General features: G+C 43.2%; 1 protein-coding gene across 1 annotated transcript; it reads right to left on the bottom strand.

Annotated features, from left to right (window-relative positions):
• Nucleotides 1-7,844: 7,844 nt before the first annotated feature.
• Nucleotides 7,845-10,298, bottom strand: LOC133801964 (dynamin-related protein 4C-like). The gene has a single exon (XM_062240198.1). The coding sequence runs from the start codon at nucleotides 10,171-10,173 to the stop codon at nucleotides 8,110-8,112; it is 2,064 nt and encodes a 687-aa protein (XP_062096182.1). The 5' UTR covers nucleotides 10,174-10,298; the 3' UTR covers nucleotides 7,845-8,109.
• Between the last annotated feature and the right edge of the window lie 1,005 nt (nucleotides 10,299-11,303).

Genomic DNA, 11,303 nt, shown 5'->3' with positions numbered 1-11,303 from the left:
TCCCACTCCGAACTTTCGATCTCGAACCCTTTTATTGAAATATCTTGTGGTTCGTTGCTGGTAAGCAGCATTTCTCAGCTGAGCCTCTTCCCTTTTTTCTTCGATCAAGTCTAGGGTTTCTTCGAGCTGAGTATGATTGGAACTCTGATCGTAATTTTGAGTTCGGATCGTTGGGATTTCGACCTCGATGGGCAACATTGCCTCGCAACCATACGCTAAAGAGAACGGGGTATGCCCCGTTGATGTCCGAGCTGTAGTCCTATATCCCCAAAGGACTTGAGGTAATTCCTCGGTCCATCGTCCCTTTGCCTCCTCCAACTTTTTCTTTAGAGAACTCTTGAGGGTTTTGTTAACGGCTTCGACCTGACCATTCGCTTGAGGGTGAGCCACTGAGGAAAAACTCTTTATTATACCGTTCTTGTCACAAAAGTTGGTGAATAAGTCGAAATCGAACTGGGTTCCGTTATCAGATACAATCTTTCTTGGTACTCCATATCGGCATACGATGTTCTTTATCACAAAATCAAGGATCTTTTTCGAAGTTATGGTCGCCAATGGTTCAGCCTCTGTCCATTTTGTGAAGTAATCAACAGCGACCACAGCATATTTTACTCCGCCTTTGCCAGTTGGGAGTGAGCCTATGAGGTCGATGCCCCATACCGCGAAAGGCCATGGGGATGTCAACATGGTCAGTTCGGAAGGTGGAGCTCGGGGTATCGTTGCGAATCTCTGGCATTTGTCACACTTTTTCACGTACTCGAAAGAGTCCGTTTTAATGGTCGGCCAGAAATATCCTTGGCGTATAATCTTCTTGGACAGGCTATGCCCCCCGGTATGATCTCCGCAGAACCCTTCATGAATTTATTCAATGATCTTCTTAGCTTCGGGAGGAGTTACACATCTAAGCAGCGACATGGAGTACCCTCTTCTGTATAACTTTCCATCCAGAATGGTGTAACGAGGAAGTTGATACATCAACCTTCGAGCTTGATTTCGATCTCTTGGAAGAATTCCATTTTTGAGATAATCAACTATTGGACTCATCCAGGTTGGTTCTGTTTCAATCATACACACATCTTCCTCGTCTGGCTCAGTAATGCTGGGTGCTGATAGGTGTTCTACGGGTATAACATTCAGCTCTTCATTTTCGGCGGAAGTGGCGAGCCGAGCTAAGGCATCTGCATTTGAGTTTTGTTCTCGGGGAACCTGTTCGATTGCATAAAACTCGAAATACTCTAATGCGGATTTTGCCTTCGCCAGATAAGCTGCCATTCTTGTGCCACGAGCCTGGTATTCCCCCAAGATTTGATTAACCACGAGCTGGGAGTCGCTGTAGCAATGTATAGCTTTGGCCTTGAGCTCTTTTGCTATTCGTAGTCCCGCAAGTAGAGCCTTGTATTCAGCTTCATTATTAGATGCTTTAAAACCAAATCTTAAAGCAGAGTGAAATTTTCTCCCTGCAGGAGTGATCAGAATAACTCCTGCGCCCGCTCCATTTTCATTTGACGAGTCGTCGACGTAAAGTTTCCACAGCTCGTGGGCCATGGTTATTACCTCGTCGTCGGCTATACCAGTGCACTCCACTATGAAGTCTGCCAAGGCTTGTGCCTTAATGGTCGTTCTTGGATGGTAAGTGATCTCGAACTGTCCGAGCTCAACAGCCCATTTAAGGAGCCGACCTGACGCCTCTGGTTTAGACAGGACTTGCCTAAGTGGTTGATCTGTCAGTACATGGATGGGATGTGCTTTAAAGTAGGGGCGGAGCTTGCGAGATGAGTGGATTAGGCTGAGGGCAAGCTTTTCCATCAGTGGATATCTTGACTCTGCCCCCAGTAATCTTTTGCTGATGTAATAGACGAGTTTCTGCAGTTTTTCTTCTTCTCGAACGAGCACCGCGCTTATCGCGTGTTCGGTAGTTGAGAGGTATAAGAACAATACTTCTCCCATCTCAGGCTTCGATAGGATGGGCAGTTCAGCTAAGTGATTTTTGAGCTCCTGAAAGGCCAGCTCGCACTCCTCTGTCCATTCAAACTTCTTACTTCCTTTCAATAAGTTGAAGAATGGAAGGCCTCGATCCGTTGACTTCAAGATGAACCTGCTCAGGGCGGCCATCCTGCCTGTCAAGCTTTGGACATCTTTATGCTTTCGAGGTGAAGGCATATCAATCAGGGCCTTTATTTTTTCGGGATTAGCCTCGATCCCTCGAGAGTTGACAATAAAGCCCAGAAATTTTCCCAAAGATACCCCAAAAGTGCACTTCTGAGGATTTAGCTTCATGTTGTATTTCCTGAGTACGCCAAAGCACTCTTCGAGATCATCAACATGGTTCTTGTTAAGTTGAGACTTTACAAGCATGTCATCAACATAAACTTCCATGTTGTTTCCTATTTGCTCTGAAAACATCATGTTTACGAGCCGCTGGTACGTGGCTCCAGCATTCTTGAGTCCGAATGGCATGACATTGTAGCAGTAGAGCCCTTTATCTGTGATGAAGCTCGTATGCTCTTGGTCGGGGGCATGCATGGGAATCTGGTTATATCCATAATAGGCATCCATGAACGACATCAGGCCATGCCCCGCCGTGGCATCCACGAGCTGGTCAATTCTTGGCAGCGGAAAACAGTCTTTTGGGCAGGCCTTGTTGAGGTCTGAGTAGTCAATGCAGGTTCTCCATGTCCCATTGGGCATCGGGACTAACACTGGATTGGCTACCCAGTCAGGGTAAAAAGCGTCCCTAATGAAATTGTTTGCTTTCAGCCTGTCAACTTCCTCCTTTAGTGCTTTCTTTCTGTCTTCGTCCAGCTGTCTTCACTTTTGTTGCTTCGAGGGAAAGCTTTTGTCTATATTCAATGCATGGCTCGCTACATTCGGGCTACATTCGGGCTACATCCAGTACATGGCTGAGTGTGACCATGCGAAGACATCCTGGTTTTTCTTCAGAAAGCAAATTAATTGCTATTTTACCTCGTCTTGGAGGTGTTTTCCGACCTTTACCTTCTTTGAGGGATCAGCTTCCTCGAGCTGAACTTCTTCGAGCTCCTCCAAAGGTTGGAGGTCAACTTTTTCCTCGATCCTCGGATCGATCTCCTCATCAATTTCTAAAACCGTCCCATCTTTATTTTGTATGATAACGAGTGCCTGAGCGCTCATTTGTTTCTTTCCCCTCAAAGAAATGCTATAGCACTCCCTTCCTACCAATTGATCTCCTTTTAAAGTCCCGGCCCCGCTTGGGGTTGGGAACTTAAGGGCCAGGTGCCTCACAGATGACACTACCCCCAGCCCGACCAGGGCGGGTCTCCCGAGCAGTACATTGTAGGCAGATGGTAACTCTACCACCACGAACTCCATCATCTTGGTCACCGAGACTGGATAGCCTCCCAAGGTCACGGGGAGTTCAATGGATCCCATACAAGCAGTCCCTTCTCCTGAAAAGCCATACAAAGTAGTTGCACATGCCTTCAGGTTGCGAAGGGAGAGTCCCATTTTTTCAAGGGTCGCCTTATAAAGAATGTTGACCGAGCTCCCATTATCTATGAGAACTCGGCGGACTCTCTTTTTGGCAAGTTGAAGGGTAATAACCAATGGGTCATGATGAGGGAACTGAACATGAGATGCGTCCTCCTCAGTGAATGTTATCGGTTGCGTTTCAACCCTTTGGCTTTTTGGTGCCCTCGATTCGGGTTCATAAGGAGACCCGTCCCCTGTCTTCAACTCGTTAACGTATCGCTTTTGAGCATTTCTTCCCCCTCCCGCGAGATGAGGCCCTCCCGAGATGGTTATTACATCCTCTCCATCAATCGGCGGGGGCCTGTCTTCTTCCCGAGATCGGGAGTTATTATTTTGTGCCGTCGAAGGCGCGGCTACTCTCTGACTCGCAGTAGTCTGTCCAGTACTCTGGTTTTTGACATACTGCCGGAAATAACCTCTCGAGATCAACCCCTCGATCTCGTCCTTCAGCTGTCGACATTCATCAGTGGTGTGTCCGGTGTCTCTATGGAACCGACAATACTTACTGGAATCCCTTTTTGACTTTTGATTTCTCATTGGGTCCGGACGCCTGAAGGGGACCTGGTTTTCATTAGGCAGGTATATGTTTTCCCGAGACTCGTTGAGTTCGGTGTGTACTTTATATACGGAGAAATACCTTTCTCCTTTCTTTTTCTTTCCTCCTTCAGCCTCGGGGTTATTTCCCTCGCTCTTTTTCCTCTTGGAGGGATTCTCCGAGATAGGCTGTGGAGCTGCTTGGTCAGCCGAGGTTGAGGCGGAGTTAATGTTTATCGTTGTAGTTTCGGTCTGCGAGGTCGCCTTCAGCGTTGACCTCGCCTCCTCTACATTGACAAATCTCTGCGCCCGTCTGTTAAACTCGGTTATTGACCTCACCGGTTTCCCTGGCATGTCATCCCAAAGGGCACTTCCGGGTAACACACCAGCTCGGATAGCCATCAGGTGCCCACTGTCATCCACATCTCGAGCCTGTGCGACCTCTAGATTAAGTCTTGTCAGGTAGCTTTTCAGTGTTTCGCCCGGCTGTTGTCGGACGTTAGTCAAAGTGGATGCCTCTGGTCTGACTCCCATCATGGCTCGGAACTGTTTCTTGAAGTCTCTAGACTTCCCATGAATTTATCGAGTGCCTCTTGTACTTTTCGAACCAACTCTTAGCAGGTCCGGCCAATGATGTTGGAAACAACATACACCTGAGCTCGTAACCCACGTTACTAGCTCTCATAATAGTGTTGAATGTACTCAGGTGACTGCATGGGTCGGTTTTTCCTTCAAACGCTGGGACATGAGGAATCCGGAACCCTTGAGGAAATTGAGTGTTAGAAATATTTGGAGCAAACGGCTCGAGCTCATCGTCAGAATCCTCATATCGACCGTTCCCTCGTTCATTCTTTAAAAGCCTAAAGGCTTTTTCGAGCTGATCAATCCTTTCTTGGACTGGGTCCTTAGGTGGTGTCTGGAATTGACAGTCATTGATCATGATCCCAGGCTCGCGTCTCCGTGAGGGATCTCTACGCCCATTTAGGTGATTCCTTAGGTCCGGATTTGTCTGATCTCCCTTCCCCCTGCTCTGAATCAGATGATTCCGCAGGTCAGGACGGGTCTTGCGGCTTCCAGTATTTTTACGACCTCGGTCGCGTTTACTGACGGACCTGGTCTCTCCGGACTCGTCACTGGTGAAACTCATTGATCGGTCATTTCGAGATGGGTTCTTCCCATGTCGCCTTGTCTCTGCAGTGCGAGACCGGGACGTCTGACTCCTCTCAGATTGTGCGCCTCTCTGCTCCTGGAAAGTCTCCCTGTGTCCTTTATCCCCCGTACGCCCTTGATCCTGATTCCGAACAGGTTGAGCGTTTCTGCGGGGAGGTGAAGGATGTCTTATGGGAGATGGAGGGAACCGTATAGACGACGGTGGCTGCCTCCCTTGCCTAGGCCTAGAGGGTCCAGAATTTTCCCGAGATGGGTCAGTCGCGTTCGGTGCGCTACCAGGAACCTGAGTCCGAGCTTCGGTAGGAGCTCGGTTATTCTCAGTTCCTGCAGGCGCTTCCACAGGTGGATTAGGCGGGACCCGAGCTTAGGTACTCCTCTGGGGCCTAGGAGGAGCAGATGGCTCTGCTGGTGCCGGAGGTTGAGTCGGCCTCCTCGTGGCAGCATCTTTTCGTGGTCGTCCACGGGGCCTCCGGGGAGGAACATGCACGTCCCTTGGAGGAGGGACTTGGTTTTCGCGCGAAGGCGGGGGCTGAGCCACCTGCGCCTCCGCGGCCATCCTTGTCAACTCCTCATTCCGTTTGTTGGCTTCTGCCAACAGCTGTTTCAACTGCCGGTTTTCCAGTTCTACAATAGGAACGTAACGTTCAGGATTGTAGTACATATCCTCATCCCTCGGTGGAGGCGGTGGTCCCCGGGAATCGGAGGACCCACTTCTCTCCTCAGACTCCGGGTTCTCCATTGGTTGTTTTCCAGGACGCCTTGGGTAGCTTTCGTCAGGGGTGTTCTGATTGTTTGTAGCCATGAATCTCTCAGGGATGAACGCTTAAGGCTCTCAATGAAAGCACCAAACTGTTGACGCCGTTTTTCGTCAACAGATAAAAGAAGAGCACAAAAACAATAAATGACAATGGCCAAACGGAACAAACAAATCAAACACACGATTTTTTACGTGGTTCAGCAGTTAAATCTGCCTAGTCCACGAGTCTCTGTTATTAATCTCAAGATTATCTCTGAAAAAATTCTTTAGCATGAATTCTCCAGAGTTTTCTCTCAAGGATCAGAATTTCGGTCCTTTACAATGGTGCATGGCTTCTCTATTTATAGAGAAGGATACAGAATACTATCCCACATATTTTGGGTAGTTACTCTTTTGTGAATAAAATAAATGGCTTTAAATGCCTATAATCAGATATAAAAGGAAACGTCCCTGAAGACCAGGAAACGCATAACTGATTAAATAATATCCCACGATTCTTAGGGATTTACATTAATAAATGAGGATTACATCTCATGTTTATAATACTTGTTGATATTCAAAGCGGTGATCGCGTATCTCTAAGGCTCTTGCCTCCCAAGTTTCCCATCATTGCCCGAGCCAGTGACATCTCCCGAGCTAACGTGGCTTTCGAGATAGTACGTCGAGCTCAAGACCCCTACTCCGAAGTTGTTCCTGAAGATGAGGGTGCTCTCAGAGCTCCCTTTCGAGATCGAGATCATTTCGAGGTCGTGTATCGTACTTTGCAGGCTCGATTTACAATCCTAGAGCATGCCCTAACCCTCACGAGACCATTTATTGCGAACTCAGCTTTCGAGGTCATATTTACTATAGCTCGAAATCTACGTATAACAACATTAATGACATAAGAGGACAAGGATATGATAATGGATCTAACATGAAAGGAAAGAACGAAGGTATGCAAAAGAGATTATTAGAGTTAAATCCTAGAGCATTATACACACCTTGTGGTTGTCATAATCTTACTTTAGTACTTTGTGATGTTGCTAATTCTTGTGTTAAAGGTGTATCATTTTTTGGTGTTTTACAACGTATATATACACTATTCTCTTCTTCACCTAAGCAATGGACAATATTGAAAAATAATATGGTTACTTTGACTGTGAAATCATTGTCTCAAACTCATTGGGAAAGTCGTATTGAAAGTGTTAAGGCAATTAAATTTCAAACTCCAAAAATAAGAGATGTTTTGCTTGAACTAGCAGAAACAAGTGATGATCCTAAAATAAAGAGTGAAGCTAAATGTCTAGCAACCTATGAATTAGAGAATTTTGAATTTTTGTTAGGCATGACTATTTGGTTTAAAATATGGATATTGACAATGCTATAAATCAATTAGATGGCCTTCTTTCTTATTTTGAAAATTATAGGAAAGATGGATTTGTTTCTGCTATGATTTCAGCTAAAGAAATTGCGAATGAGATGGAAAATGAGCCTAAATTTTGTGAAAAACGTGTGATTCGTACGAAAAAACAATTTGATGAAATAACTAATGAAGATGATGATATAGTAAAATCTACTGAAGAATCATTTCGGATGCAAAGATTTCTCAAAGAAAAACTTGCCAAGTTTGATGTAAAGAGTGAAACTGTTTTCTTGAGATATTCTACAAAAGACTTGTTCAAATAAAGTTGCTAGACCTTAAAAGGAACACAAATATCATTTGAAAAGTACTGTTCAGGTAAGCCATGATGTAATATTATATATCATTTCATTTTTCATTATTTCCTTGTAGTATTTGTTGTTAATATAGAAAACGTTGTTGGAAAACAAATTATGTATTGAGAAAGCAGAGTAAATCATGTGTCTGGACTTTGATGGATTATAAGATGACAAGAAACTAAAACTTCTTAATTAAGATGGGCCAGATAGATAGCCTCACAGACATTCCAACAAAAGCTCTAAATATTTGATAAAAGGCAGAAACAGAATGAAATGACAGTATAAAACCAACAACATATTCCAAAAGAAACCATCTGTTATAACGAACATTTCCTAATCTCCAAAAGTACAACTCACTAAACAACTTCGACAAACTATACCATGAACCTTATATTGACTTAACCTTTGGAGAGGAGGAAAAGATAAACCCCTAAAGGTGATCATTCACCACAACTAGTAGTAGCAGTTCTGTCCATGATTTTGGCTAGAATCTCCTTGCATTCCTTGAGTTTGTTAATACTGCCATCCAGCTTGGCGCGCTTAGTGGCAACCAATGGCGACTCATCCATCATTTTCTCCAGCCCATTTCCATCAGGAGCCATCATTTGGGCTACAAGCTCTCTTTCCAAATGGTCATTCACCAGCTTGTGAACACTCAGCTGCAAATGCAGAGCCATGGAGTCAACAAACCTTGTCAGCACAATATTCCAGTAAGCCACCATTTTCATCCTCAAGTCAAAAGCTTGAGGTAATAGATGTGGAGACTTGCTTGGATTCACCAAGTCAACCAAGCCAAGACCTTCAATGTTCATAGAATTGCAGGAATAGACATTTCTCATGAATGCATCTTTTTGAGCCATGAGCTTCTTATATTCAATTTCGAACTCCGGGTTACAAGTATAATCAGTCAATTTCTCCATCTCCACAACCTCCGAAACCCACTTCATAGAGTTCTCTTTCATCTTCTCTATCAGATTAAGCCCTGCTCTTTTGGCTGAGAGTTGAAGCTGGTAATAGTTTTGGACATGGCTCATCAGAACAGTCATCACCACCTCCTCTATGTAGCTCCATAGCGTTTCCACAAAATCTGTGGGAATACTCGAAATCCCATTTACCTTTTCTTGTAATATAGAGAGAAATATAGTCCGGGAAAAGAAGTTGGGAAGAGAAATCTCTTTGGCTTCTTCCAAGTACTTGATCTCATCCATCAAAAAATCACGAGTTGGATTGCTCTGAGGACATTCTTTAAGATCACAGAAAAAGTCATTAAGAATCTCAACCAACCGAGCTTTACAATGCATCTTCTTATCATTTGGGTACTCGTCAAATTCTCCTCTCAACAGAATTTTCCTTAGTGACTCTTTGACTTGCCCAATGACCCTCATGAAAGAACTCATGGATTCAGCCATGGAAGACATGGCCTTGGGGAGTGTTTTGAACTCGGAAATATTATGGCTCAACTTATCATTGATCTTCTTGACAATGTCAGTTAAGTTTCGAGCTATACTCCTGGCTTGAATCTCCATAAGCTTCTGAGCCAAAACAGGGATCCCAACGATCGATTTATCAATCTTGGAAAGCAAAGGATGAGACTCGAAAAGCTTAGCTTCCGCTACTCGAGCATCTTCATACGACTCATTGCCGACCCTGTTCCTAACACAGACATAACCAAGCCCTATATGCACATCATCAGCAGTTACCTTTTCCTTGAGCCCTTCGGGTGACTTATCTGACTTGGTGACTACGGCTAGAGTCCTCTCTCCGGTTTTGTCAACGCTCTGTGACATTCGAATCGACTCACACGTGGGAAAGTCAACCGTTGCAGACAACACATTGATTATGATACTCTCTTCTGGTTTGATATATTCCATTATGATATCTTTGATTTGATCGTATATATTTTCTGGCTGGCCGTGAACGGGGACTCTGGTGATCCCAGGAAGGTCAACCATGGTCAAGTCAGGAATCCCTTTCTTCTTCACCACGAGAGTCAAAGGGGTTTTAGATATTTTCTTACCAGGTCCGGCAATCACTTGAGTCGCCTTGTTTATGGCTTGTGAGACATGTTCCTCGTCAGTCCGAACGACTTTCTTGTCGTACTCCAAGAAAAGCTCCGGCAGAGGACTCGAGTGGTTTTGGAGTCTCATGATGAGAGGTACCCTGGTGCAAATGCCTTGGCCACGAGGAAGATTGATCCCAGCGAGTGACTCGATCACGGAGGACTTGCCGGAGGACTGGTCTCCGACGACGACGATGGTGGGAAGCTGTACTCCTTCCTCCATGACAGCAAGGTTTCGGAGCTTGTCGACTGCATCGAGCACGGGACGAATCCTGTCGTTGTAGGAGGAAGCTATTGGTGGTGCAACGAGGACTAACTCACCACTGCCATGATCGTCACCTTCTTTCTTAGCTAAGTTTTCTTGGTGACTGAGATCAGAAGCAGTGGTGATAGAAGTAGGCTTGTTGTATAACACTGCAGCGGTACGCTTTCTCTTACTCTTCATTATTTTTCTCTGGTAACAAGTTTTTCAGATGATGAAGAGTGACTGTGAGTAGAGAAAAGGTGAGAAAATGAGTGTGAAGAAGGTGACGACGGTGGTAAGTATGGTCAGTGAGCCTGAAAAGCTCATAAATAAGAAAGCCATGGTCTTGTCAATCAGTTGTCGAAGAAATTTTCTACAATATTGTTCCTTACCCAGGAAAAAGTGACACATCTGGATGTGCCAAATTAATAATTAGAGATTTTGATTTTATATATGGACAATTCTTCCCTCACTTGATTGTGTTAGAAAAAATAAATCAGCTCTGCCCAAATTTTCTTCTCTCCCAACAAACAACTCATTTATTTATTTAATATATATTTAAATTATTTGTAATTTTTTTTTAATTATAAATAAATATAATGTCTTAAAATAATTGATGAGATATGAAGTTGACAAAAAATTAGAGATAGGGACTAAATCTTCGTAGATTTTTAATCGTTAGATTAAACTATAAAATTTGTGAACCATGAGATCAATTTTTTTTTTAAATTAGTTAAAATACCATTTTACTCTTTAAAACATATAACCGAGTCATTTTCTTATTTTCTTTCATTACCTTAGCTCTTTTAAGTTTATTATTAACCTAAATGGCCTAGTTGATATGCAATATTAAAAGATTTAAAGTTTGGGTGAATTATATTATTATCCAAAATAAACGATATAATTGTCAATAATTTAAGCTGGAAAGTCTATGAATAGTTTTTAACTATATCTCACAATAGATTTTCCATAAATTAATTGAATCTTGTTAATTTCAAATCTTCTTTGATATTAGCTGTTACTTACAATATTACACATTTGAGCCATGATTGAACATATTTGAGTCAAATGCTATTTTTTGTTACTCGTTAGTATTTTTTATTTTTATTATCTGGTATTTAAAGAGTGTGTAAAATAGAATATCAATCACAAGTAAACTACAACTAATTAATTCTAAACATTTAACCATCTAAATTATCGCATTGTTCAAATACATCAACAAAAATTACTAATGCTAAACATTCAATCATTTAATCAGTATGATGGTTAAATATATTGGCAAAAATAATATATGTTAAACATTCTACTATCTATTTTTTTAAAATCTAATT

This window comes from Humulus lupulus, chromosome 9 (genome assembly GCF_963169125.1).
Source record: "Humulus lupulus chromosome 9, drHumLupu1.1, whole genome shotgun sequence".
NCBI lineage: Eukaryota > Viridiplantae > Streptophyta > Magnoliopsida > Rosales > Cannabaceae > Humulus > Humulus lupulus.
This window is presented reverse-complemented; position numbering and strand designations above follow the sequence as displayed.

Coding starts and splice junctions, on each gene's coding strand:
- LOC133801964 (XM_062240198.1), bottom strand. CDS start 10,173: ATGAAGAGTAAGAGAAAGCGTACCGCTGCAGTGTTATACAACAAGCCT.